General features: G+C 52.0%; 10 protein-coding genes across 10 annotated transcripts; 8 read left to right on the forward strand and 2 right to left on the reverse strand.

Annotated features, from left to right (window-relative positions):
- Positions 1-1,772: 1,772 nt before the first annotated feature.
- Positions 1,773-3,044, forward strand: Z519_10819 (uncharacterized protein; the record flags this gene model as incomplete). The annotated part of the gene is made up of 3 exons (XM_016768534.1): positions 1,773-2,260; positions 2,315-2,871; positions 2,935-3,044. 3 exons carry the CDS (start codon positions 1,773-1,775, stop codon positions 3,042-3,044), a joined length of 1,155 nt encoding a protein of 384 aa, XP_016615441.1.
- Positions 3,045-3,946: 902 nt separating this feature from the next.
- Positions 3,947-6,945, forward strand: Z519_10820 (uncharacterized protein; the record flags this gene model as incomplete). The annotated part of the gene is made up of 5 exons (XM_016768535.1): positions 3,947-4,416; positions 4,473-4,572; positions 4,631-4,872; positions 4,939-5,445; positions 5,499-6,945. 5 exons carry the CDS (start codon positions 3,947-3,949, stop codon positions 6,943-6,945), a joined length of 2,766 nt encoding a protein of 921 aa, XP_016615442.1.
- Positions 6,946-7,237: 292 nt separating this feature from the next.
- Positions 7,238-8,484, forward strand: Z519_10821 (uncharacterized protein; the record flags this gene model as incomplete). The annotated part of the gene is made up of 2 exons (XM_016768536.1): positions 7,238-8,122; positions 8,176-8,484. The coding sequence occupies 2 exons, from the start codon at positions 7,238-7,240 to the stop codon at positions 8,482-8,484; spliced, it is 1,194 nt and encodes a 397-aa protein (XP_016615443.1).
- A 203-nt stretch (positions 8,485-8,687) lies between these two features.
- On the reverse strand, positions 8,688-9,744 carry Z519_10822 (uncharacterized protein; the record flags this gene model as incomplete). Its single annotated transcript, XM_016768537.1, has 3 exons — positions 8,688-9,242; positions 9,292-9,510; positions 9,565-9,744. 3 exons carry the CDS (start codon positions 9,742-9,744, stop codon positions 8,688-8,690), a joined length of 954 nt encoding a protein of 317 aa, XP_016615444.1.
- A 456-nt stretch (positions 9,745-10,200) lies between these two features.
- Positions 10,201-13,105, forward strand: Z519_10823 (uncharacterized protein; the record flags this gene model as incomplete). The annotated part of the gene is made up of 5 exons (XM_016768538.1): positions 10,201-10,737; positions 10,806-11,886; positions 11,979-12,304; positions 12,424-12,601; positions 12,720-13,105. 5 exons carry the CDS (start codon positions 10,201-10,203, stop codon positions 13,103-13,105), a joined length of 2,508 nt encoding a protein of 835 aa, XP_016615445.1.
- A 48-nt stretch (positions 13,106-13,153) lies between these two features.
- On the reverse strand, positions 13,154-13,955 carry Z519_10824 (uncharacterized protein; the record flags this gene model as incomplete). Its single annotated transcript, XM_016768539.1, has 3 exons — positions 13,154-13,280; positions 13,354-13,681; positions 13,751-13,955. The coding sequence occupies 3 exons, from the start codon at positions 13,953-13,955 to the stop codon at positions 13,154-13,156; spliced, it is 660 nt and encodes a 219-aa protein (XP_016615446.1).
- A 1,621-nt stretch (positions 13,956-15,576) lies between these two features.
- Positions 15,577-20,532, forward strand: Z519_10825 (uncharacterized protein; the record flags this gene model as incomplete). Its single annotated transcript, XM_016768540.1, has 1 exon — positions 15,577-20,532. One exon carries the CDS (start codon positions 15,577-15,579, stop codon positions 20,530-20,532), a length of 4,956 nt encoding a protein of 1,651 aa, XP_016615447.1.
- Positions 20,533-21,404: 872 nt separating this feature from the next.
- Positions 21,405-22,594, forward strand: Z519_10826 (uncharacterized protein; the record flags this gene model as incomplete). Its single annotated transcript, XM_016768541.1, has 3 exons — positions 21,405-21,582; positions 21,703-22,051; positions 22,174-22,594. 3 exons carry the CDS (start codon positions 21,405-21,407, stop codon positions 22,592-22,594), a joined length of 948 nt encoding a protein of 315 aa, XP_016615448.1.
- A 687-nt stretch (positions 22,595-23,281) lies between these two features.
- Positions 23,282-24,793, forward strand: Z519_10827 (uncharacterized protein; the record flags this gene model as incomplete). Its single annotated transcript, XM_016768542.1, has 1 exon — positions 23,282-24,793. The coding sequence occupies one exon, from the start codon at positions 23,282-23,284 to the stop codon at positions 24,791-24,793; it is 1,512 nt and encodes a 503-aa protein (XP_016615449.1).
- A 1,992-nt stretch (positions 24,794-26,785) lies between these two features.
- On the forward strand, positions 26,786-27,795 carry Z519_10828 (uncharacterized protein; the record flags this gene model as incomplete). The annotated part of the gene is made up of 2 exons (XM_016768543.1): positions 26,786-27,545; positions 27,623-27,795. The coding sequence occupies 2 exons, from the start codon at positions 26,786-26,788 to the stop codon at positions 27,793-27,795; spliced, it is 933 nt and encodes a 310-aa protein (XP_016615450.1).
- Between the last annotated feature and the right edge of the window lie 199 nt (positions 27,796-27,994).

Here is a 27,994-nt window from a genome sequence, read left to right on the forward strand (position 1 = left end):
CATTCCCGGTTTTGTCATTCGCACTGGCGATAGCAATGTGCATTTGGCCCTTGCTGCCACCAATGTCGATTTTAGCACCAGCTTCGACCAGCAGTCTGATGCAACCTTCATATCCGATACTGATCGCTTTGCCAAGAAGCGGGCCGAGGTCGTTTTCGTGGTTGTAGAAGCTCGTTTGGCTGTCATGTAGAAGTTTCTACAGGTCTGCATCTCTCTCTTGAGCGACCACTTTGGTGAGCTTGATGCGCAATGCCTGCATGTCCACTGTTGGCGTAGCCATGGCGCTGGTGTCAGCAGGTACATATTTTTCTTTTTACCCACGAGTCTAATCGATTGTCAGACACTACTGATGAAAGAACAATGCTGGAAAAAGTCAGGTCTGATGATTTTTGATGTTTCTCAACTGCCCAGCCTCACCAATAATCCAGACGAGTCACATAGAAGCGAGTCTAAGCACAGGAAGGGGTGCAATGGAGGCGGCTGTTGACCAAAGCAAGCGATTCCCCGCAATCGAAATCCTTGCAGGGACTCATTTGGGGCCTGAATCTCTTGGAAGCTGTGGTGCTGTAGTCAGTTGACCTTACAACGACGAGTTCGTGGGGCAGATATCGAGCTGGTAACTTCAAGATGAACCAAAATGAATTGTAGCCTTTCCATGAGGAAGGAGATCCTTGATGAAAGGCAAGGGTGTCTGAAGTCGATGGAGGAGGACGTAGCATTGGTTCTTTTGGTTGAACACAAATTGGCGTGGAACAGTCTTCATGTCGCCCTACTCAGTGGCCCTTTGCTCAAATTTTGCCGTGATAATAGGCCTAGGTTGGTTAGGCAGGATATGGGGGCAATAGGGGAGCAGGATTCCAAGCCTGCAAAAGGAAGGGGAGCAAGAGGAAGGTGAGTGAGGCTGCGCAACTGAAATCGGCCTCAGGCTGGTGAGGCTGGTGAGGATAGTGGGCTAAAGGAGGCCAGGGGCCGGCCAAGCTTGGGAAACTAAAAGCAGCCTTGGCTCGTATGGACAAACTGCGCTCTCAAGTCTCAGCACGTTGACTCCGTGTCTCCTGTTCAACTCCAATCTGCCTCACCAACTCACCCCATCAGTTGTTCCATAAACTCCTTTTACTCCTCGGGCCTGGCTACAGACCATATTTCTACGTATCACTGCCACGCGCGACCTTCCTTTCGAAAGACTTTCATCCCTGACTGCGAGAATCCTTCTATTCCAGACCACGCTCTTAGCACTTCGCCTCACCACCTCTTGCCGGTCCTCCTCGTGTCTAACTTTGCAGTGCGATCGGACTCGGTACCAGCAAAGGAGAAACCCTCGGAGTCATTTCTTATTTCCTATTACTTGCTAGGATTACATTGAAACAACTGTATTACAAGCTTCTGGAAGACAGCTGGCCTGCTTCATGTATTATGACATTGAAAAGTGCCCGTTGATGTTGCAATGAAGAACCACACTGGATTGTACAAGAGTCTCAAGTGCTGTACGTATTTCTTGTTGGGTGATTCATGTCCTGAGGTTCAAGCCGGAGCAGTCTGGCGGCGAGGGATGCTTTGATGTGTGGCAACACGAGACAGGTTGGATCTCAGATCAAGTGTCTTCTGTTTGTGAACCCTCTTCATGTATCTCTGGCTAATTCCACATGTATCTCACAGAAATTACCTGGTTCTTATGTCCTGCCTATTGACTTGGCCGTCTTGTGCATAGATCTGTGGCAGACAGAAAATCCGACTGCGTTCTAACCTCCCCTCTCCTCTAAGCATCTCGCACAATGGCTTCTGCAGACGAAGACAATTTCGATATTGACATCTACGGTGATGGAGAAGTTGACATGGGCAACGATGGAACTGTGGATTATAAGGCAGATGACAATGATGTCCATTTCAACGCAGGCGCCGCAGAAGACATCCCCCTTGTGACCCCCCTTGCGGAAGAGACGCATGCGAACTCCGAGCCCGAGGACCAACAGCCAACCTCGAGTGCAACCACGCCTTGGACCAAGGGAAAGGGTGAAGATGTCCAATCAAATAACACCAACGCCATTCCGTCCAAGACCATACCACAACAAGGTACTAAACGTAAAGAGACCTCGGACGAGAGACCCATCGACCACGGGGCTACCAACGCTTTGATGATTTCAGACTTACATTGGTGGACAACTGAAGACGACATTCGCGGTTGGGTGAACGAGGCAGGGTCTGAAGACGAACTGAAGGAGTTGACTTTCAGTGAACACAAGGTAAATGGCAAGAGCAAAGGGTTGGTCACCAGACAAACTATGTTTTCTCACTGGTGCTAACACCAACTTGATAGCCAAGTATATCTCGAGTTCTCTTCTCCTCAGGCAGCAACGGCAGCTAAACACAAGATCGACTCCTTGGCGGGCAATCAGCCTGGCTCTCGCAAGCACTCAGTCGCGTACACCAGTGCCACTCAGAATCCTTTCAAGACCCTCCCAAAAGATGCGCCAGCTCGGGTCAGGGAAGAGAGACCCATCCGCGGCGGGTCGTTTAATTCCGGACCTCGCAGCGACGCCAGTTACGGTATGAACAACCAAGGCTTTCGAGGTGGTCGGGGTGGTGGCTTCAACCGTGGAGGCTACAATCCACACAATCAGTATAACCGCAACTTCTCAGGTCCAATGGGCGGTTATAACAACAGCCAGAGCATGGGCTTTCAGAGCAACATGGGAATGGGAAGTAACTATGGAGGCTTCAACAGGGGAGGAATGATGGGCAACCCAATGCGAGGCGCCATGGGCGGCATGCGTGGGGGCCGTGGAGGCATGAACAACATGATGCCCATGGGCGGTGGGATGGGAATGGGTAACATGGGCATGAATCCCATGATGGCTGGAATGGGAATGGGAGGTACGTCGGTCGTTAATAACTGTCTTCAAGCATTCACTGTCAGATGTTGACGATGCATTTCAGGTTTTCAGGGAAACCAGTTTAATTCCGGAATGTTCAACTCTGGCCCAGGGCCGAATTTTGGCGGTGGCGATTGGAATCAACATGGAGCGAAACGCCAGCGACAGGAGTAGTTGCGTTGCAGCTCCACAGTACTCTACCGAAAAGAAACTGACAGGCCTCATGCAGCAAGAATTGACCCAATCAATCGCCGGCAAGTTCCAACACTCTGTCGACCTCGACGCCCTCCAGATTGGCTCCGAATATGTGTCTTGGATTTCCGCCAGGCTTCCTTGTCGTGGTCACCGATTCCCAAGAATCGATGACTAATCTCAGGCCACGCGAGAAGTCGCCGAGACGTCTCGACGTCTAGGAGCTTTGGTGCGAACTTCTCAAGCAACTGCAGCATGATGTAATTCTGCGCCACAGGACGCCGACGCTGGCGCCATGAGGTGATGAATTGACCCTGTTGCAGCGGCGCAAACCCATGTATTTGTACGCTTGGAACCCCCGCTGTACTCGAAGAAGGTGGAGGCTCGGGTGGCATGTGCTCATAGGGCTTCTGTTCTGCTTTATGCAATGGATTTGGATCCCCGACCAAGATGATCTTTATGGAGCACATAGGTCATCCGGCGAGCCAGCTTCTGCAAATGCCTCTGATCCTCCTTATGTGTGGGAATAACTTCCAGGCCCATGTCATTGGTATCCTTAATATCTGGGAAGCCGAACTCACTCCCACTCACATTTAGGATGCGCCTCGCCATTGAACTGCACTTCATTTTCAGCTTTCTTTCAATTTAGAAAAGCTGTACCTCGTAGACAATAGCCTTATGCGCCTCGATCTGGATGCCTCCAAAGTCTATTGCACTCCTGTTTTTCACATCGCCTTGATTCGCAACTTTGCCTTGTCCAAGAAATTCTCCCCGCTCACACCGTCGATCAATCTGAAATCTCAGCTCGCCACCTGCCGCATACCCGGGCCACATTCAAAGTCGTCGCGCAGTGCTCGTCCAGATAGTATTTCAATTCGCTTCAAATGTCCGAGCAAAGACAGCAGCGTCGTGGCAAATCTCCCCGTCGTCCTCCTCCTGTCAGCCAGGGTCAAGCGTCTTCGAGGACTGAATCCGCTTCTCAAACTCCAGTTCAAGCCCTGGCAGTCTCAATCGAGACACCCGCGCGTGACCCCTCCAATCGCCCACAGACACCTCACTCGCCCGCGCCAAACCTCATTTTCCGCGTCCCGCAGTCTCCTCTTACTACGGCAAGTGAATCGTCTCAAAGAGGTGGAAAAGTTGCCATTCCACGGTTGAAGAGATCGATTGATCCGTCCGAAGGTACCGCCCGGTCAGGAGGAAGACACCGGGTCAATCATGCATGCGAACCGTGCCGCCACCGGAAGACCAAATGTAGCGGGGAGCGGCCAGCGTGTAGACACTGTCAGGACTTCAAGATTCCATGCTTTTATGCAGATGGCAAAAGAGATAGGGCAAAGAAGTCAGTCGATATGTTTGTTTGAGCCTGACCCAAGTTCCTGTACTGATTGCGTCCAGGCAATTTGGCAGCTTGACCGAGAAGGTGGCTGACTATGAGAAGCTACTGAAAGAACTGATATCCAGGGTTGATGAAGCCGATGCAAGATTAATTCGAGCGTCACTAGAAAAGGTGAGGACCACCATAACTCATATACCATGTCGCTCCTATGCTCATTCTTGAACAGGAGTCTACCTATGACGCCGAAGAAACCCCTACAGAGGGTACGGCCGAGGGACAATTAGCTCCGATTGGTGATGCTGAGGCAGAAGAGGAGTCTGGTGCAGAATCAGAAGCTTCGGCGGGCGCTGGGTCGACGGGCGCACTCGATAGAACCGATGAAGATTTCACCCGTGAGCAGGCCAGGATGACGGGCTTCATGGGCAAGAACTCGGAGGTCACCTGGCTCCAGCGCTTGCGCGAACAGAACAAGTATGGGGATGTGCAACAAGACCGGCAAGGTAATGAGAGGCAACAGGCTCTCGTGGCCACGTCCAGTGCCTCGCTGACCTCGAAACGTCCAGTCGGTGACACGCAAGACCCGCTCTCAGAGGCGGATGAAGGCTTCACTGTCAAAGATTCCAGCTACCACATGGACGACATGTCGATATTCATGTATGAGGCCGTGGATGCCTACGAGATACCTACGCCTGACATCGCCGACCACCTCTTCAATGCGTATATGCAACGAGTGCACTCATCCTTTCCAGTGATTGGCAGACTAAATCTCACAACTCAGTTCCGAAGGTTCATCAGCGGCACGGTGCAGAGACCCCCCGAAAAATGGCTCGCCATCCTGAACTTAATCTTCGCTATTGGCGCCAAATATTCGCACTTGATCAAAGCTGAATGGAAAGGCGATGAGCGGGATCACCTTATCTATTTCACCCGAGCTCGACTGTTGAGTATGAACTCCGAAACCATCTTTCACCATCCGGATTTGCAGCAGATCCAGGTATTGGGCTTGATGTCTTTCTACCTGCTGTGTAACAGCCAAATCAACCGGTAGGGGCAGCCAATTCCGTTCTCAGTACCGGCGGGAACTAACCCGGGAGCAGTGCGTGGATGCTGAATGGAATTGCGATCCGAGGAGCCAGCGCCCTGGGCCTGAACATGCGCAACGACAGCAACGACTTGAAGGATTCACTCAAGGAAATCCGATACCGACTCTGGTGGGCTCTCTACGCCCTGGAACACCGTCTGTGCAACATGACCGGTAGAGTCAATTGTATAATGGACGATCACTGCACTACTCCCCTCCCCATTCCGCTGGAAGAAGAACAATTTGAGACCGAGGAAGGTCAGAGACTTCTGAGCAAGGAAATACAACAGGGTGACCGTGCACCATCTTCAAATTCCCAGACCCCAAGTTTCGGATCGACCCCGTCAACCGACCGCTCTCGTTCGCGGACCAAGGTCGACTCGCGTTCACCCTCAATGCCTCCGGGTGTCAGAGCCGGTGACTTGGAATGGGCAAAAGACGTGCCGCCTAACTCTTCATTGTACTTTCTCCACGCGGTACAGTTGACTCGTCTGACACAGAACATCTTCCATAGTCTGTACAACCCAGCCTCGATTAAAGGAACATGGTCAGAAGTTCAGGCCAAGGTGAAGGACCTGGACGAACGTCTTGAACATTGGTATCGAAAACTGCCCCAAGCCTTTGCTTTTCGCCGAAACCAGCGTGAGCGAGGGTCTTACGAGTTTCGGTTGAACCTTGGATTCTTTTACTACAGCACCAAAATGACTATCCATAGACCTTGCCTTTGCCGACTCGACCGCAAGATTCCGGGACAATCATCCAAATCACTCGAATTCAACCGGAATTCTGCTGCCGCTTGCGTGGAGGCTGCAATGGAGATGCTTCAACTCATTCCTGACAAGCCCAATGCCGTTGGCCTGATTCGGGTCGGCCCCTGGTGGAATATCATACATTGGCTGGTCCAAGCTACAACTGTATTGATGCTTGAAATATCTTTCAGAGCCAATCATATGCCGGAAGAAGCAGAAGCTATTCTGGAGTCATGCAAGAAAGGCATCCGCTGGTTGCATGCGTTAGCAGAAGATAACCTGTCCGCTAGGCGTGCCTGGGCAATGTGTTTCGCATTGTTTAAGGAAGCAGTTAAGAAGATTGGGCGCGACGTCGACGACTTGCCACAGGATCCTCCGGCAAAGCCTTCTCCCCTGAGCCAGGATGCACCCATGGCAAATTACTCTACAGTTAGCCACCACCCTCTATCCAGCAACTTGTATGTGTCAGCACCGAACCCGCCTTCCATGTACGGCACAATACCAGATCTGCGGAGTGCCCAGGCCTTTGCCGCGTTCGACCCAATGATGCGATATGACCAATACTTTGCCCCAAATTTGTTAATGAACGATCCCTCCATGCAATTTCAACAACCCACAGACGCAGAGATCGAGTTTATGAGTAATGCCTACCACGAAGACTCAAGTCACCACCAGGGAGGCGGTGAGTCCAGTCAAGGACACAGGATGAATTGAGATACCCACCCGAGACGAAGAATTCTAGACCGGAAAATGCAGCACGCGCCGCGTCTCAAGGAGTTGAAGGAGGACAAAGGAGGGGGAGCACCTCCACATACCAACCGCAGTTAATGTGGCATTCCATCCTCTACGGTCTCAACTAATGTAATTGAAATGCCCTGCCACTCTAAGAATCTTTTCTGCCGCCTTTCTACGTCGACATATACTCTAGATTGAGTTCTCTGTCTTCGCTGGCGAAGATCAACAGTCTCCTCTCTTCCACAAGACTCAGCTTTACGCTCCGGAATCCATGGAGACTCTACTACTGCTGATCGCCCTGGCTGCGCCTATTATTTCGACTAAACAACATGAGGGCAGAGCCCATTTGCATTTTAAGGAGCGCCGACGACAGACCAACTCACCTGTGGATGGTTTGGGAACGCTGGCGACCCCTGCCCCTGCCGCTGCAGTCACCACTACCCCATCAATTACAACCACGATATCTTCCTACGTCTTTCCCACGACGGTGATTCAAGAACCTGTTGCCACTGTGTGTCCTGACGCGCCAGCTTCGTCGGCCATTTTCTCTATCCTTCCGATATCCTCGTTGGCGCCCACGGTGGGATCCAAAACGACGCAAGGCTCGATTACCAATAGCTCAATGTACTTCCCCATCCGAGTGAATGCCACAGCTCTGTTACCAAATGGAAGTACAACAGTCTTCTTGTCTACTAGCACGACTAGTGTGCTACCGACGACCTCGTTAGCAATCCCTGCAATCGAGTCCAGTGGAGCAGAAACAGCACGCATAGTGTTGGACAAAAATGGATGCCAGACGGTATATAGTACAAAGACCACAACATGGTGCAGTACCACGGTTCAGCCAGCTGGCATGCTGCCTGTTTCCATCACCGACTGTGATCAATATGTCACATTCTCCAGCCAGAAGCTCTATGGATGCTCTACGACTTCCGGTGCCTGCTCATTAAGCCTGTCGGCCCCACTAGACACGAATGAATCTGTGGTATTCTATGCTGCGCATTGGTACGACCTCATACAAGGTCCTATTCCCAATATCGTCGAAGTTCAAGACTGTGCATCAATCGGGTGGAATTGCATTACTTCGAGTGAAAGTTGGGATGTGGTGACTACTACGATCGCCAGTATTGGGACTAGTGTTGCTTCGTTCGCAGGGGTAAGTTGCAGCCACCGACTGCAGGGTATTACCCGCTGACATCGTTGTTTTAGCCCGCCGTGGTCACATCTGGAACATACACAGTCACGACTACGCTCTCCTTTAAATCGACCGTGACCACAACCACATTGATTACTTCGTCGGCGATTAGTCGACATCGACTTCGAGGCGGCACCATAGCCATTACATCAGAGCAGACAGTGACTGTGCTAGTGACAGTTCCAACTACGAGGACATTCTCTTTAGACTCGTTGACCAGAACTACAATCACCATTCGACAGACTTCAACAGTCGAAGTAACGGAAACGAGGACTCGCCCTTTAAGCAGTGGTTTGCCGAATGCTACGGGACTAGCAGTTTAGCCTACAGAGGCCGAAAATTCAATGAGCAATCTTCAATCAAGAACCTTTCGTGAGCTATTCCTCCCGATGCCCTTGGCTAATGCGGCTTTGCAAGTTTACTGGCCTGTTCTTCAGCCCGTGGCACACTGGCAGGAAACACTTCCAAAGCAATCGCCGGAACAAAGGCAGGCTTCAAAATGACTTTCTCCATCCATTTCATCGCTCTATTTTCCCACTGTTGCATACGCCTTCCCTCCAGCTTCTTTGTCAATCTCGATACACTCCTGCAACCCACACAAGTTGAAAGCTTCCTTGACACCGCTGGCTGAACTCCTCGGGGAGCTCTTTCCTGTTGTCTTCAGTAGTTTCAGCTCTTTGCCAACGCTTTCGAGAACCGGACCAATACAGAGTCCGGGGTAGATGATGATGCGAAATCCCATCTTGCTCGCTTCTTCAACCGTGTACTCTGGAGTGACGCCTCCAGGCACCACATTCAAGAGCACAGGAGTGTCACCCATGATCTGGCACACCTTTTCCATCTCTTCTTTGGTTTGAAGAGCTTCTAGGAATACAGCGTCGACGCCGATTTTGACTGCTTCTTGCAATCGTTCAATGGCTTCATCAAAGCCGTATGTCTGTCGAGAGTCCGTCCGGGCGATCAGCACGATGTCGGATTGAAGTTGGTCGCGAGCCGTAACAGCTGCTCGAAGTCGGCTGAAGTAAATTTCCCTGTCCACGATCTGCTTGCCAAGAAGGTGGCCGCATCTCTTCTCTTGAACCTTCTCATCCGTCAGTCGGACCCAAACAGCATAGCGGTCATTAACTAACCTGATCTTCGATGTGGAGTGCGGCAACACCAGCACGAGCATACTGGGTAACAGTCCTCGTTACCATGATGGGTCCACCGTAGCCAGTATCCGCATCTGCAATCAAGGGCACTGAGGGGTTGAGTGACGCGATCATCTCGGCATTGCTTTTCATATCATTCAGAGTTGCTATTCCCAGGTCTGCCCATCCCAGTCTAGACATTGAAGTCCCTGCTCCTGTCTGTGAAGACGACAAGTGTTGGCATTATTTCTCTGCACCAGCGTCTGGACGTACCATGTACAGTGCATCATATCCAGCAGCCAACGCCAAGCGGGCCGTAAAACCATCAAAAACACCCGGGCATACGACGACTTTGGAGGGATCCTTTAGCATCTCTCGCAGGCTTTTGGCGCCGGTGAGCGGCGAGCATGCTTTAACATTCGTGTCTATCGTGTTGTCGCTTACTGAACCCATGGCGATGATGAATATTGGAGACGACTTACTATCCCGTATGTTGGACTAACGTATATGAGGCCCCAGGAGATGAAAAGATCATCTGTTTAATCATTTATGAAGGAAGTAATTCGCTGTATCTCACCCGAGGCATTCACAGTCATTCAACTCCTACATGGGGGAGATGGGTCAAGGCTTAAAGACATTGCCGATGTCGATCAAGCGTTAGTCCGATTCTCGCGCCGAAACCCGGACATGACACAACATCGGCCTGAATAAAGCCATTCACAGGCGGCGGGCGGAGGATGTGCCATGATGGAACGCCTGTTTCATACTAAATCTTCTCCGGTATGCAGCGCGTAAGGAGGGGTCAAGTGGCCTTCGTCAGATGTATATGCCGTGCCCAGTTCCAGATGGATATATGGCTCCAAAGCACCACAGGGATAGATGTTTCGTTGGGATCAATCAGACCAGACAATGGCAACGACAACGGAAACCCTACAAAGGCCCTCGGAGACTCAGGACAATGGATTTGAGAGCAAACTACGAGATCTTCTATCCCACACCAGGAAAGTAGACTTATCTACTCTCAGCCTCAGCCCCACGAAGGCTTCCAACGCCATCCCCGGCATCCTGTTACGCTACTCTGACGCTCTGAGAGGTGCGCATCAAGCGTCCGAGGCCGAAGCGCTGGACCAGGTCCGCGAGAAAGCGGTCGACAGGAAAGCTTTCGGCGGGCTAGGCCTGCACGACGACAACGAGGCTACGCCTGCTCAGCAATCAGAGGTGCTCTTCCAGGTGGAGGCGTGGCTAGAAGCCGTCAACTCCAGGGAAAGGGCAAAGAACTTTTTGTCGTATCAGTCCGCGCCAGCGGAAGGGACAAGGCCCATGAATCTGGCCCAGAAGATCTTCACCCAGCATGTGATTGGAGAGAAACCTGCCAAAGGGTTGGCGGCCGGCGACGTCATCAGGATTGGAATCGACTGGATTCTGGCGTCGGAATTGTCCTGGCAGGTATGTTTTTTTGAAGTAACCCACCGCCCGAGGGAGCTTGTGTCCGTGATCTCTCACACTTGCGGCAGGGAATGGTCCGGACGTGGAGACAACTGGGTTCTCCAGGAATCTGGCGTAATGATCGTTTCTGGCTGGCTGGCGACCATGTCGTCCACCCGGCCGTGGCACAGGTTCCCAAGATCAAAGCCATGGTGGAGGTCGCCGAGAAGGCAAAGAACGAGTTCAAGATGACCGAGTACCAAGGCATGAACTACACCATCATGCACACGGAGTTCGTTCGAGAACGTGTCGAACCGGGAATGCTCGCAATTGGTTCTGACTCGCACACTTGTTCTGGCGGAGCCGTGGGCTGCTTGTCCATCGGACTCGGCACCGCGGATGTGATGATGACCCTGGCGTTGGGCGAGACGTGGTTCAAGATTCCCGAGTCGATCCTCATTGATTTCATCGGCCAGCCTGCCTTTGGCATGTCTGGGAAGGACGTCATCCTTTACATCCTCGGCGAACTCAAGCGGAACACCGTCGCCGCGGAGCGGATCGTCGAGTTCAGCGGTGAAGGGCTGAAGTACCTGTCGGTTGACGCCCGGTTCGCCATCGCCAACATGTGCACCGAGTTTGGCGCCATTACAGGGATTTTTGTGCCGGATCGTATCACCAGCGATTACATTGCACGGCGACGAAGGAAAGCGAATCGTGTCAACTCGCTCTATTTCCGACCAGACCCTGACGCCGAGTACGCAGGGAGATATACCATCGACCTGTCCAAGGTTGAGTCCTCTGTCGCCGTCTACCCGAATCCAGACGACGTGGTCCCCGTCTCGCAGATGGCCGAGAAGCCCCTCGACGGAATCTTCATTGGCGCTTGCACGACCACCGAAGAAGAATTGGTCCTAGCGGCGCTCGTGCTTAAGGTCGGTCTGGACAAGAAATTGCCAATGGCCAAGGGAAAAAGACATTATGTGCCAGGGTCGCTACCCATTGTCGAAAAGCTGAAGGACCTGAAGCTCCTCGAGATATACGAGGCCGCGGGATTCACTCGTGGTCCCCCAGGCTGTTCTTACTGTGTTGGTCTCTCCGCCGAGCACGCCGACGAGGGTGAGACGTGGTTGAGCTCGCAAAATCGCAATTTCCAAAACCGCATGGGCAAGGGTGGGTTCCCTGTTTTTCTTCCCCTGTCTGCTTTGTTAGAAGGTTGAAAGGTGTTGTTGTCACTCTGTGCTGACCCCCTTGATGACATGTAGGCGCATTCGGCCATATCACGTCCGCTATAGTTTGTGCAGCCTCGAGCTTCAGCATGACCATCACCAGTCCCGCGGACTTCCTCAAAGAGCTAGACATGGATTTCTTCAGACGATACCGTCCTCTCCCTGATGTCAATATGGCCCCGGTGGAATACGTCGAACCCGACCTCAGCAGCTCGAGCGGCGGCAGCGATAACGACAACAGCACCGCCAGCACCGCCAGCACGATCAATCCGTCACGAGACGCGGAAGACAAGCCGCTAGAGGAGCTCAAAAAAATCACAAGCAAGATCGTCACTCTGGGCGACTTCATCGACACGGATGCGGTAAGCCAGAACCAAGCCAAAACCTCCAAACCTCCCCGCTCCCCCCGGACAAACGAAAGGAAAACATGGGAAGAGGGGACGCGCAAGGCTGACAATTTCACCTTCTTGGTACGTAACAGCTGGCTCCAGGCTCCACTCTGACTACGTGCGTGACCGACGAAGAGTTCGGAGAGCACGTTCTCGAGCACACACATCCAGACTTCCGGGCCAAAGTGCGGGGAGGGCAACAGGTCGTGGTAGCAGGGCGTGCGTTTGGGGTCGGATCGAGCCGCGAGATGGCTGTGGGTGCTTTGAAAGGTACTCTACTTTCCCTTCCCTTCCCTTTCCATTTTCTTGCGTTCGCATTTGTGCCCCGTTCTCAAACCTCCATGCACACGAGGTATCCGTAGCCGCGTCTAACGACTTGGGAGCCCAGGGGTGGGCGTCAAGGCCGTCATTGCCCGCTCGTTCGCGTTCATCTACGGCCGCAACCAGCCCAGCCTGGGGCTTTTAGGCGTCACGATGACGGACGAGGCCTTCTACGAGGCTGCGCGGGAAGGCGAGGAGATCACGCTAGACATCCCTGCTCGGACCATCACGGTGGGCGGCACCAAGACATTCCCATTCACGTTGTCCGAGATGGAATATAACTTGACCATCAACAACGGCGTGGCGGAGAGTTATCGGAGGTTTGGGAAGGTCATCTGGGAGAAGTTCACGGGGGCGGGCAAGAAGGAGGATGTCAAGACATCGATAGTTACGGCTGCGTTGGAGGGGGGCGGGGAGGGAGGGAAGATAGGGGACAAGAAACTAGACTGGTAACCAAATTTCCATTGAATTCCTCGTTCCATTTGTTTTTATCCTTCTGTTTTAACTTCTGGTATGATCTCTCTCGTCGGATAGCGTGCCTCTGTCCGCATCTTTGATTCGCTCAGGTCCTTGGCCTTCAGAGAAAGGCGCAAACTTGTCAATGAGATAGTACATGTCATTGAAGGCCCTGCACAACAATGCGTTAGTCTACGCGCTGTAGAGAGATTGTGCTTGCTGACAAGGAAGGGGAGGAAACTCACGTTTGACGCACGGCCTTTCCTTGGCTCCTATGGTTCACCGAGTATAGTACGTTATAATAGGTGCAATAAAGACAGTTTTGGTCGTCCCATTCTTCCATTGGCTCGTTGGGTCCGTTACACCGGAGGTAGGTCTGTGTATAGACTTTACGGTGGATTTTGTTGTAGTTGCACCTCCAGTTTCCAGTCTCAAATTCATGGTGTGCATACATGGCCGCCGCATCAAAGAGGTAGACGTCTCCTGTCTGGTAGGAGGTCCCCGTATTACCTTCCCAGAGATCGCCGTGGATGAGAGAAGGTTTTACCACGCGACCATCCTTGGTGAGGTAATCTAGAAGGTAGGGGACCACATGAGCAAGAAGCCGATCCTCGACAGTAGTGAGATCGTCCTAGACCTCACTTTCCGCGTCGTCCAGTGCAATAACATTGCGGAGCAGTTTGGTGAAATAGATCGTCCAACTGCTTTCCCAAGCCACGGCTTGGGGGACACGACCTTGACAAGTCGTGATGTAGAAGCCAAATTTCCCGGTGGGCGAGACGCTAGTTTTATGCAATTTTGCCAACTCAGCGCAGAGCTGCTCAGGGTTCAGTTCCCGATCAGACATATTAATAAACTCGGCGAGGACGAAGTATGTCTCTAGAGACGGTGCCGAATATTTGCCCCGGGCATACGGTCTTGAACCAGTTCCGGCGTTGTCTTATATATCTCCGACATCGAGTTGAAGTCGCCCTCGATTATCACTCGGCCAGCTTCCCCGGCGGCACATTTCAGAAAGTATGCTGCGTGAGTCCCGCCAAGCTCTTCAACTTCCAGGTGGGCGAGGAGCATCCACTTTGACCGAGGAAACCTCCTGGCAGACAGGATCTCGGTATACTGAGGGAAGGGTTTGATAACATTATCATCCAAGGGGAAAGTTCCCCCCTCTCGCCGTAGATTTTGGTCTGTTACCTCTGAGCTCGTGCATAACCTCCCCCATAATGACCAGGATCCCAGAGAAATGTTAGTACATCAGGATTGAGGAAACAAACTTGGCAAAAGTGATTGCTGGAAGTCTGCAAGAATGAGGGCAGCAGATGGGAGACGCTCGCATCTTTCCGCCGTGGGTGTTGCAATAAGCCTGGCAGGCACAATGACCTGGGAGAGAGGAAACAGTATTGATGCTGACTTTTCCATGATCCTTACGAGGTATTTTCTTATGGGCACTTCCATTATCAACATTCCTCTTGTTGTTACATCTTCTTGCTTGCATTCTTTGCGCTGACATGTTTCCTCTCACTTGCATTCCACCGTTGGCAACCATGGACGCAATGTAGAATCTACCCGTCCTAGTCAATGAGGATCTACTTGTCGGAGATACGAGAGATGATGAGGCACAGCAGGGCTGAAAGAGATGGACGGACGAAGGACCGAAGGAGGGCGAGTGGCTTTGAAAATGGAGGAAACATGGCTGGTCTGGTAGCAGCGTCGCCGTCAACAATAGCCCCGGCGAATCTGATCATGTGTGCATCTCGCTTCTTGTAAAAGTGATTCGGAGGCGGCCACAATACTCATCAAACAAGACGGCTATCGATGACTTTGTTCCAGGTAATGGTCGAGGTCAAGATTGTGCGGCGGAATGTACAGACGCAGCTAGACGCCTCAGGGAGGAAGTCACTTAGCCGCCGACCTTGGCTGATTGCGCTGGCGACTCCCCGTAACTTCATCATCTTCTCCTAACATTACCGCAGCCGCCCACAGCCTCTGAAACAATCTAATGCAAGCTCCACCCTCGAAGTCTGCGGCGTCTGAACACCAGAATCTCAAAATATATTTCAGGGGCGCTTCAAACAAAGAGCCAAAGATGCTGGAAAACCATTTCACCTTCATGAATATGAGGCATGGCTCAATGTGCCTAACACCGGTGTCAGGCAGACGCCTCCACGGATGTCATCGGCTCTATTTGTACCAATTTGTTCGAGATGTATGGCCCATTGACAGGGCTCAGATCCGTTGCCGCCTGCAACTCCGTGGGCGTGTCGTGCTGCCTTGTGGCTGCCTTCTAGCTAAGCCCCAAGTCTGGGGCATGTCTTTCGAAGACACCGAACCGCCCATTCCGCCGTCTCTCATACTATCACTCACACCAGATGTCTGAGGATGATTGTGCTCACCATATGCGTGTCGAGATTCTAGCCTAAAATCAACCGTTTATTCCGCAAGCAGTCGCCGCAATTGGCCAGTCGCCCCCAATGGTATATTATCCCGGCTCAACGTCTCCGAGTCCATCTAATCAGGTTGTGTTGCAGTTAGGGAAACTGCGCTCCAGAGTCTCTTACCGAAACAAGCGGCAGAGTGACCATGCGAATACCTCTTTAGGTCGCGCTGAAGATAACTTGGCAACCGATTCTTCTTCGGACCATGCTCGACGGGAGAGTTCCGGTCCCGTTGTGACTCTTTCCGCCCATCGTCTTTTCAATACGAGTTCGACTACAGGCAATGATGGAGATGGATCCTCCTTTGCAAGCTATGACGCTCATGCCCTTGGTCTCCATGTCATATATGAGCCAGATACGAGACCAATCGCCGATATTATCTTTGTACATGGTCTCGGCGGCCACAGTTATAAGACATGGTGCAAAGACCGCAATTTGCAGCACTTCTGGCCCGGGTTATGGCTCTCGAAAGACCCCAAAATTGGAAAGGCGAGGTTGTTCACCTACGGTTATGACTCTCAACTCCTCGGCCCCAAAAGTGTGTCAAATATCATGGGTTTCGCAAGGTCGCTCTTGTTCGACATGCGGTACAGCAGGGGCAATCAGGAAAACAGCACTAGGATCGGCGACGCACCTATAATCTTTGTCGCTCATTCTATGGGTGGCCTTGTCGTTAAGAAAGCTTATCTGATGGCTCAGAACGATCAGAATTGTACACAAATCGCCCACTCGATCCTGGGAATCATTTTTCTGTCAACGCCTCATCGGGGGTCGAATCTCACCCTCGCGCTGAACCTGATCCTGAGGGCCACACTTCAGTCGGAAAAATCCTTTATCAAAGAACTGGAACGAAACTCTTCGGCCATTGAGGACATCAACGACCAATTCCGCCATGTTGCATCGAAACTTTCGATTGTTTCATTTTACGAGGAGCATCCCACTCTTATATTGAGACGGCCTCTAATGATCGTCCGCAAGGATTCTGCTATCTTGGGCTACCAGAATGAAGAGTCAAGAGGTCTACCTGCTGACCACCACACCATTTGCAAATTCGCCAGTGACGAGGATCCGAAATTTAGAATAGTCAGAGACACTTTGAAAGGTCTTGTGGAGAAGCTAGACACTCTCCGAGCACCTGATGTCGGGATTCCCAAGACCAACGAAGATATTAGAAAGATTCTGGGTCTCTCACGCAGTCCGGTCGAGGACTTCAACACCCTCCGCAAACGCTGGATGGTAGGAAGCTGTGAATGGTTCCTCCAGGATCCTGGCATTCAGGACTGGCTTGCAGACCTTTCCGGTTCTCATCTGATATGGTACAATGCACCGCCTGCGAACGGCAAGTCAGTCCTCTCAAGCTACGTCATCCAATACCTTCAGTCGAATGACCACCATTGTCAGTATTATTTCTTCAACTTCGGAGATCAAACGAGACGATCAATAAGTGGGATGCTGAAGTCACTGGCGTATCAGATATCTTCAATTATGCCTGAGTATGGGAAGGAGATAGTCACAACCTGCACAGAAGGCATTCGATTGGACGAGGACAGCTACCACTTTCTGTGGCAGAAACTGTTCGAGAATCTCTTCTTCTGCAAAACTTCCCCCCGCCCACTTTTCTGGGTCATCGATGGCCTGGATGAATCCGAATCACCCCAGATGGTCATAGAACTGTTGGAAGACCTTCTTTCACATTCACGTATCCAAATGAAGGTTCTGGTCACTAGCCGGAGGACAGAAGCACTTACACTAAAGTTCAGAAAGCTCGAGCGTCTACCAAAAGTCAACGTAATCGACGGTGAAGATCAGACTCACAATGACCAAGACATCAAGCTAGTCGTTGACAGGGAACTCGAATATCTGCACGGAAGCGCGGCTCTTAAGGGACAACTTCAGAAAGAGATTTTGCAACGGGCAAGAGGCAACTTTCTGTGGGTGAATCTTGTGCTTGAGGAGCTTCACAAGTGCCAAACCGAAAGAGAGATTCGGGCCGCCTTAGAACAAATACCCGAGAATATGACGAACATGTACGCGCGAATGCAACTTGCGATTATCGAAAATCCCAACGAGCAGCGGGTCCAGTTAGCAAAACAATTACTTCAATGGGTGGCTTGTGTCCCTCGTCCCTTAACCTTAGATGAGTTACGAGACGCCATCAGCAAAGATTACCCTGATGTCCTGGATCTAAAGAAGGCCGTTCGAGACGTTTGTGGCCAGTTCATTCTCATCGACAGCACGAGCCATGTCACGACAATCCATCAAACTGCGCGCGACTTTCTGACAAAATCTTCAAACAGTGTGATCGCAACCAATCGCCAAAGTGCAAACAGCATGGTCCTGGTGAAAAGTCTCTCTAGTCTAAGCAATTCGTCCACTCGTGCCACGGCTCTCGGTGCGAGGGAAGACATGTCGGTCCGGAAAGAGCTTGAAGCTCAGCAGCCTTTTGCCTTTTATGCCGCCAATTCGTGGTTCTACTACCTTGACGATGCTGGCCTTGTTTCGGAGGAGGGGCTGGAAGCGCTGGAGAGGTTCTTCAGCAGTCCCCATGTCCTCGACTGGATCTACATTCTCGCGATCCTCGACCAAGTCGGCACGTTGGCCAGAGCTGGAAATGCTCTGTCAACCTTTGTTTCCAGCAACCGTAAGCACAATCGCCACCGAAATCCGATGCTCCATCGACTACCTACACTTGAGTTCCTGGGAAACTGGGGTTTAGACTTGATGAGGATAACAGCAAAATATAACAAACACCTCACCACCCAACCTTATGCCGTCTATGAGATAATTCCAGCTTTATGTCCGCCGAATTCCATGATCAACCGCCAATTCCACCACCGCAAGAAGTCAAAGATCACGGTATGCGGTCAAAATGAGTCGTGGACTGACGTATTTGCTCGTTTCTCACTTCCTCAGGACGAAACAGTTTCGAAGATAGTGTCTTCGGGACCTCATCTGGCAGTGTTTACTCATGGCGGCATTGCGCATATATGGAGCTCCACCGATTTTAGCGAGGTGTGCGCACTCCGCCATGGTGAACCTGCGATTGATATTTGCATGAATAACAGAGGTGACGTGCTTGTGACCTACGGGTTGAGGACAACAATAGTCTGGGACATCCCTGCAGGCACCATCCGTCTGCGGGCATCAAACCCAGGAAACAGCAAAGCAATGTCGCTAGCTTTTGCAATGAATGAGCAGCGAGTCCTGGCTGCGACAGATGACAGCTCGGTCAGGTACTTGGAGATAACAGAAAACGGAGCGACATGGAAAGTTCTCAATAGGTCCCTACTCAAAGAGAACCCTCAGTCCGACTCAACAATTATCAACAGCCCGAGTTTCATAAAATTCAACACAACCGGTACGCAGGTTGCAGTCTGCTATAGGTCGTTTCCTCTCACAGTCTGGGACTTGAACAGAGCGACGTTTATCAGACGGTGCTTGAGACCAGTCGCTAGCGCAGACCCAGCTTTGGTTTCTCCGCAAACTTGGTTTCCCGTAGAACTCTTCGCATGGAATCCTGTCACTGGTCACATCATTGGCTGGTACAAGGGCAACAATCTTTTCAAATGGCATCCGGTGACAGACGACATTCATGAAGTCTCCGCCTGTGTCGACGGGTTGGCCTCAAGTCCGAACGGGAAAGTTTTTGTGACGAGTGACAGCAATGGCGTGGTCAAGCTCTGGAACTTTGAATCTTTCAGCGTCATATACCAACTTTCGTCGGGAGACTTGGTCAGTGGGTTATCCTTCAGCTCAGACTCCATGCGGTTTTATGATGTCCGAGGATCGACTGTCACTGCATGGGAACCCAGTGGCTTGCCTCAGCTTGTAGGCTCAGAAGAGACTTTCGATGATGCCGCTAGTGATGAACGGCATGGTGCAACCATTTCTAATGTATCCGAGGCGAATGCCCCACAATATCCAACTCTCACTGCCCTCTCTACAGCTCCAGGTGGACTATGGTACTCGGCTGGTAATGATGACGGCGAGGTTTATCTCGCGGATGTCCAAGCCACGTTTCGGATTGAGCTTACACGCTTCCACAGCTTTCAATGTGTTGGTCATCTCGTCTGGAGTCCAAGTGGCGGAATCATTGCTGCAGCCGATCTGGCAGCCGACGTCCGAATAATTCAGATCGAAAATACTCGTTCCATATGTCTCAAACCAACAGATGTTCGGCTTTTACAACGTCCAAAGTTGGCACTTGAAGGACGTGCTATACATCAAATGCTACTCGATTTCTCGTCACGATTGCTTCTCGTTATCAGCGACAATCTTGCCCAAACCTGGGACATTGTTGACTGCAGCATAAAGACCTCTGCCCCTATGGACTGTGCTGCTCAACAGGGTTGGTTGAACCATCCCACCAATCACGAGCTATTCTTGGGGGTTGGACCAGAACACATCAGGATATATCAATGGTCCAACTTACAACAAACGCACTATTTCAGGTTCAACAACGCAGTGGAGTCTCTCGTGAGACAGCCAGGCTCCATCCCTCAGTTGGACAAGACACTGCAAGTGACTGATCTGTCAATCTCGAGACAAGAATCTGTGACAAGAATCCACAAAGTCATGCTCACACAAGATCTCAAGCACATTCTGGTATTTCTTAAGGACTACGTGTCGAACAGTAGTGTTCTGAAAAAACTTCTTATTGTACAAGTGGAATCACTGAATACAGCTACAGACAATGGAGAGGGAATCGCGCTCGAGTACCTGCGGATTGCGAACGATCTGACCGAGAAACTTGAAGCACCTTTGGGCATTTTGCCGGGCCATCAGTTGATCTTTCTCGATCGAGACTTATGGGTCTGTTCCATCAGCCTAACCCGACCAAAAGATGTGGATTCGCTACTACGTCACTACTTCATCCCAAGGGGTTGGACTAGGGCTGAAGATCTCGTGCTATGCACCATGTTACGAGATGGGACATTATTCTGTATCCAGGAAGGCAATATCGTGACAATCAGGAGCAATCTTGGAGTATAGATGCTTAAGGATCTTTGACCCGAACAAAGAATGATTGCTCCGCAGGTTGCATTTACATTCCTTGATCTAGGGCGGCCTTTACCTATATTGGAGGCTACTATCTCACTTGTCCGCAGTGATTCTCTGTGGCCACAACAGTCCGACTTGACTGTATCGGAACGGCAGTTGCTTTGTTGTGAGCATTCTGAATCTATCACAGATAATACGTGCTCTTCGATTGAGGACACTATTGTGAACCAATCCACCCCTCCTACATGTCCTTTTAAAACCATGATCATTGGACAGATCCTCACATACCATCCCTGCAGTACACCACGTCTTAAGATCTGCTACATATATCTCCCTTTTGTCCGCCTCGACGCGTCACAATTAACAAGTTGAAACGACTCTAGGAGCTGAAGATATGTTTTGGTGATGCCGTTCGCCCTTAGTGTGCGAACCTGTCAGGTCGACCAAGGTCGACCTAGTTTTTTGGACGTGCTAGGATGATTTGTGTTGGAATCTTCTACATCGCCTCAAAAGACTTGATGAGGCTCTAGAATGTCGAAGATAGCTCAATGCCAGTGGTCAGGCAGTACCTGTCCCTTATACCGCCTTCGGGCAGAATCAAAAGCGTTTGCTCATTGCGCTGCTTGGCTTTGCTACCATTACTTCTCAATTAATGGTCACGATCTACTTTCCTCTTTTGCTGCTGAGAGAACATTTCCACACGATCTCTCTGGCCATTAACCTTACCCTCACAATTTGTGCCATCTTCCAGGCAATCTCACCTGCGGCATTCGGACCATTGTCGGACTCCATAGGCAGGAGACCGGCGTATCTGTTCACCCTGTGGCCTGTACATGGTAGCGAACCTGGGCTTAGCACTTAACATGAATCACTACGAGCTTCTGCTGGGGCTGAGAGCGATACAGAGCCTCAGTGCAAGTGCTGCTTATGCCATCAGCTTCGGCGTTGTCGCTGACGTCTGTGTGCCTAGCGAAAGGGGGAGGATGCTGGGACCGGTCAGCATCGCGTTGAACCTCGGCGCTTGTATCGGCCCGGTCTTGGGTGGGTGGGTTGCATATTCCAGTGAAAGTTTCAAATGGATATTTTGGGCCCTGGTCATTGTTGGAGCTATGTTATTGCTGGTTGGCAGCTTCTTGCCGGAGACGGCTCGATGACTGGTAGGCAATGGCAAAAAGAGAGCAAGCCTACAAAAGTGGGAACGGACCTGGCTCCGCATCGTAATGTGGCTCACCACATTCGATCTACCGGGGAAACCTGGGAGACGAGCACCAGGAACCGACCAAGGGCTTTCGGAAGGGGGGCTCGAGAAAGAGGAAACGTCGGCCAGTCCAAAATTGCTCTCACGGCTGCAGGTCGGCAACCCGCTCACTTGCCTGGGGATTATTTTCCATCTCGATACGTTCTTCGTGCTCTGGATGCACGGATCATTCTACACGGTGGATTTCTCGCTGGTCGCCGCTTTACCGGACATATACAAACAGATCTATCACTTCAACGAATTGCAGATTGGGTAGACGTACCTACCGCGCGGCGTTGGGATCAACGTTGGTGGTTACTGCATGGGCAGAGTCATGGATTTCAACTATAAAGCAACGGCGAAAAAGATTAACTGGAATATCAACAGTCTTTCAGGCTACGATTTGAAAGAGTTTCCGGTCAAGCGAGACCGAGCCCGCGGCAGCGGCTGGCTGTTGCTCGTTTCCACGTTCGGCCTCATTGGATACGGCTGGGCTGTACATTATCATGTCCACGTATCAATCTTGCTGATATGCAATTCATGCAAGGTTTCTGGGGCACATGTTTCTACACGATCTACAATACGTTCCTGGTCGATGTGTTTCCGCAAAGTCCGAGCACGGCGGCAGCTGCAAGCATCACGAGATGCGCCATAGCAGCCGCAGGTGTAGCAGTCTTGCAGCCTCAGCTCGACGCCACAGGTAGAGGCTGGTATTTCACCGTGTTGGGTTTATGGAGCGGTAGTTTTGGCGGAGCGGTATTGTGGTGTATCAAGAAAGAACAAAGGGATGGATTGGAGAAAGCGGCGACTGGATAAGCGGCGGGTGTCTATTCTTTGGTTGAGCAAGGTGAACCATCAACGGGCAGGCAGAGTCAGCCGTAATCGGAGAGCGGGAGACTAAGATTGAATGCCTTCTTGCTCCAGGAGCCCTCATTCCGGTGGTGGTAGGTCATACGCTCGACGGGTATCCTGCGAAGCGCACCATATCGGACCGGAGTTCGGGTCCAAAATCGGCCTCGGTGCATCTTTATTCCGCCATTTCAAAGTCCGAAGGCCGAGCGGATGTCTCGCATTTCCTTTCATTCGACTGCATCCACGCCCTCCAGGTCCTGTCTCGGACGCAGAACATGCAGGAGCATTGGCTCTTGTTTCTTCCAGGATCAAGATTTCCAGCTGCTTGACTGCCTAGTCCAATATTCTCCCGATCGCCTTACCGGTCACGGCCCGCTTTCAAGCCTGAATAGCTAGAATTTGCGTGGATGTGACATCGCAAACACAATGTCCGTTCTTCCTGTGCTCTCAGACCTGAGACCAAGGTGAGTAAACATCGAGCAAAGTAGTCGCTGCCAGACGGTATTGAATGATATATAGCCCCTTGGTGTTGTCGCTGTGGATCTTGAAGACGAGTCCAGCAAAGTTATAACTCCGCTGCTGCTGCGAAATCGAACGGACAATAACTCGGCTGTCATTTTTCCTGAACTGGAAAAGAAGACTTGAAGCAGAATGTCTCTGGCAAGGGCGATAACAGAAGAAGAGCAAACATCTCACGACCCCACCGCCGTCAGTAACTCGTCTAGTATCACGGGCAAACTCAGCACCTGGATCCACGACACGACTATCAGCTCCATCCCCGACGACGTGGTAAGGCGGGCAAAGTACCTCATCCTCGATGGCATTGCGTGCGGTCTGGTCGCTGCCCACTTGCCATGGTCCGAGATTGCGGCGCGAGCAATCTTTAACATGGAACCAGAGGGTCAATGCACGATCATCGGGTGGGGAGGGAGCAAGAGACTGTCCCCGCTCGCAGCAAGTATATTAAACAGCACCTTCATCCAAGGCTTTGAGCTCGACGACTACCACTCCACCGCGCCTCTGCATTCGTGCTCCCTTCTTCTCCCTGCCCTTTTCGCCGCTGCAGAGTCAGAGACTTCGCGCGTATTCTCCGGTCAAGACTACCTCAAAGCTTTCATCGTTGGCTGTGAAGTTGGTCCCCGTATCGGACTGGCCCTCCATGGGGCAGATCTCCTCTCTCGTGGCTGGCATTCCGGGGCCGTCCAAGGGCCCTCAGCCTCTGCCGCCGCAGTAGCCTCGCTGTTGGACTTGCCGCCAGGTTACATTGAGTCCGCACTGGGGATAGCCTGTACACAAGCCGGTGGATTAATGTCGGCGCAATTCGGTTCCATGGCAAAACGTATGCAACACGGCTTCGCGTCGCGTAACGGTCTCTTCGCAGCCTTGCTCGCGAAAGAAGGGTATACTGGGATCCAGGAAGTCTACGAGACTCCCTACGGCGGATTTCTCTCCATGTTTTCTGAGGGAGTGACCAATTTTAACCCAAAGTCCCTTCCTGACGAGCTCATTAATGGGCTTGGGGAGAAGTGGGAACTACACGATATACGAGTCAAGCTGCACGCCGCCATGGCGGGCCTACATGGGACGGTCGACTGTATCGAGAAGCTACAGCGAGAACACGCGCAGCTCTTCGCGGCCGAGAACCTAAGGAACATTGAGGCGATTACGACTCAGCACTCCAAGCCGGCATTCGAGCACGGCGGCTGGACCGCGCCGGTGAATAAACCGCTCTCCTCGACCGCGGCGCAAATGTCGATCCAATACGCGGCGGCCGCGCAGCTGGTCGACCACGAAGTCCTCATGGCGCAGTTTGGCGCGGACAGGCTGAACCGCCCGCTCCTGCGCGATCTGATGGCTAAAATAACCCCGACGCACAACCCAGAGTTCGACGGCGACCGGCGTAAGGGGTGGCGGACGGTTGTCGCGGTGCGGTTTGTCGGCGGAGAAACGGTCGAGGCCCAGGTCGAGGGTCCCAGGGGCATTATTCCCCCCGCGACCGACGAGGACATTGTGAGTAAGTGGCGGATGCTCATGCGGGACGTGCTTGACGAGGAGAGGCGGGATCAGATCGAGAAGTGTGTGTTGAGCCTGGAGATGCTGAGCGATGTGAGAGAGCTGATTGCGCTGTTGGAGGGCGCCGTCAAGTGTCCTATCGTTGTGTGAGTGTAGCGTGTGCAATCCGGCCTCAGGCCGATGGCCCAAACTTCAATGTCTAGACTCTCGGTTTTTCCTTTCTTTTCTTTTCTCCTCTTGGGATCTTCCTTTTTATTTATTACCCTTTCCACGTTTTCCCCATTCCCTGTTCTGTCTGAGGTCCGTCAGAAGATCACCATCTCATAATCCACATGATGTGTACCCCAGCACCACCTCAGCATGCAAGATCGATACTTAACTGCATCTATACCCGTGTATACCCAGTAGAACGCGCTTATACTTCCGAGCAAGAGCAGGCTTGTGAGGCCCTCCACACGACTAATGATTACTGATCGCACCACACCAGACCCCGAGGCCAGACCCCAAACCCATGCATAGGTAACATAGGAACAGCCCAGCACAACAGCCCTTTGGCACACAACCGCGGTCCCTTCCATGATGATGCATTGGCCCGCAAGAGCACCTTTTACAGTATTGACGTCCATAACGCCTAGCAGCCCATGCCCAGGCCCTGGCAGACCTGGCACCCCCCTGTTTTTGGCTCTTCTCGGGAACCATCTCTTCTCGCTAATTCTAATAATAATAATACTCGTACCGGTCCTCTGTGGCATGCATGCGACTGCAAGCGGCTGACGGGACACATCCGCTTGAGGCAAAGAGCGCCAGAGCGAGTGAGTGGACCCTCACTCACTCACCACTCACTCACCACTCACTATGGATGCCACATGTGTCAGCGTGTGTGTATGTAAGCTATGACAACAGGTGTACCATGTTAGCCCACCAGCCGGGGCCAGAGCCAGGGGCCACGATGGTCAAGCGAGAAAGCAAGTAAGCTGCCTGTCTAATCCAGAATAGAGCTGGGCCCGAATTTGGGCTTCACCAACGCAACGACAGCGATTGACACTGTCTCGCCAGAGCAGGGGAAAAAAACGTTCAGCCTTGCGTCGGGTTACCGACTAGCATTTTCGAGGGCGACGCAAGGAGTCGCCAGAGGCAAGGGATAGGATGACATTTTTTTGGCCAGTCCTGTAGCGTTTTCCTAGTCAATGGTCTAGCTTTCTCCCCCTTCCTTTCATGGAGGAGGAGCCATGTGGCAAATATGTATGTCATGGAGGCCTGTTCCAATCGAAATAATGCCCATCTTCTCCAGAAAAAAGGGACACAGGGGGCACACTTAAGCGTTCGTGTACCTGGACACTGTACCTTGATCCCGCTGCTCAGTTCCCTCTCAATGCGAGCTCGACCCTGGCTTGGTCTCAGCCCGGTGGTTATCCGTGCGTTAAACCCTTTTGCAATTGGCTTCTGGTGCCGTGGGATTCGAGAGCGCATTAGAACACATTTGCCTCCGACGTCTATCCGCTTCATCTCAGCGCCGTTATCATTAAACCGTTTTGTCGTGATGACTGAAGGTAATCATATACTCATCGCCCTCCTGTACACTTGCTCGCTGGTGCTTTTGCGAACAGCCAGCTTCCAAGGCACACAATCAGGCACGCGGCAGTCTGCTTCGCTGGCTCGTAGTGTATGTAATTAGGTACCTACATTGCGCCAACCCGCTGCAGCCTTCTCCTAGGAGACTCCCCCTGCCACAATGACGGCGGTATCAATCCTTCGAGGAACTCCTGCTTGCTGCTTTGTCATTGTCGAAGTAAATCGTCCCTTCTCCTTATGCTCTACGCCAAATCGAATCTGCGGCAATGCTCTCGAGATCTGCTTCCGCTTCGTCAGCTCGACAAAAATGTCGCACTGATGGCTTCGCAGCTGTCGGCTATATGTCAGGGGAGAGAAGTCTGAGGCAATGGGTGCGGAGAGGTATAAAGGGACCCGCATGGCACCAACGTCGAAGAAGGTCAGTCAACTCAAACAGTGAACAGCAGTCTCTCACCTGCACGGCACGACCATCTTCAATCACACACCTCCATCACCAACGAGATCCCGATACCAAACCTGTGTCTTCCAGACATCGAATTCTGAACTCATTTCTCCAGAACCTCCGCAGCAATGGCGCACTTCCCTCCTTCCTTCGGCTTCCGAGTCACGCCCACGCTGCACAACAAGCCCGAGGGCCCTACCTTGCCTTCGAATAACCCTGTCCCCACGAAGCCTTTCGTTGTGGTCGTGACCGGCGCCGGCAAGGGATTGGGCTTCCACACCGCTCTTGCCTATGCCAAAGCCGGTGCCAGCGGCTTGGTCGTCTCATCCCGCACCCAGTCCGACCTCGACGAGCTCAGCCGTCAATTGAAAGCCGTCAACTCTTCCATCAACGTGCTCGCGCTTGTGGCGGATACGGCCAAAGACGCCGACGTTGCCAAATTGGCGGCGGAAACTAAGGCTCGATTTGGGAGAGCCGATGTCGTGATTGCCAATGCCGGCGTGATGGGCAAGTATTATACCGCCGAAGATGGCTCGACTCGTCTTCCGTACAACGTTGAAGAGGACTTGGACCTCCCAAGCGTCATCGACATCAACTTCGTGGGCTCCTATTATCTGGCCAAATACTTCATTCCACTCCTCAAGTCTTCACCCAACGGGGCGCAAGCGTTCATTGCCATCAGCTCGGTCACTTCCCACTTCCCCAACAGCGGCTTCACGCCAATGGCATACAACATTTCCAAGTTGGCGCAGAATCGGCTCATCGAAACCTTGCACAATGACTACGCCAAGTCTGGCCTGGTTTTTTATGCCGTGCATCCTGGTGTGGTCCTGACACCACAAACGCAATCGCATCTCACAGTTTCTGATGGCGCCAAATGGAAGCCAAGTAAGTACAAACCCCCCGGGGCAAAACACCGATCTCAGGGCTCGCACCAAGAATGCTGACTCCTGATTGTTTGACAGTCTTGAACGACGACATCGGCCTGTGCGGTGGTTTTTTGACATGGCTGACGGCCTCCAAGAGGGACTGGCTATCGGGCAGATACCTCAATAGCAACTGGGACGTCACCGAACTCGAGGCCGAGAAGGATGACATAATCAGCAGAGACCTGTTCAAGTTCCAGATGGCTGTTTGAGTGTTGCCCATCCCTGCCGTGGTGGAGAAAGCGGATGCGAGAGAATAGAGCGTAGGTGTTAACCTGGCTTGCTTGTGCAACTCTCGGAAGAAGGATTGTAATAGACGTCAATTGAAATTTGCCCTTGGAATCGAACGACGTGTCTGATCTTCTGATTTCACCGCCCTGGTCAGCATAATCATCCACTTAATATTTGAGG

This window comes from Cladophialophora bantiana (genome assembly GCF_000835475.1).
Source record: "Cladophialophora bantiana CBS 173.52 unplaced genomic scaffold supercont1.19, whole genome shotgun sequence".
Classification (NCBI taxonomy): domain Eukaryota; kingdom Fungi; phylum Ascomycota; class Eurotiomycetes; order Chaetothyriales; family Herpotrichiellaceae; genus Cladophialophora; species Cladophialophora bantiana.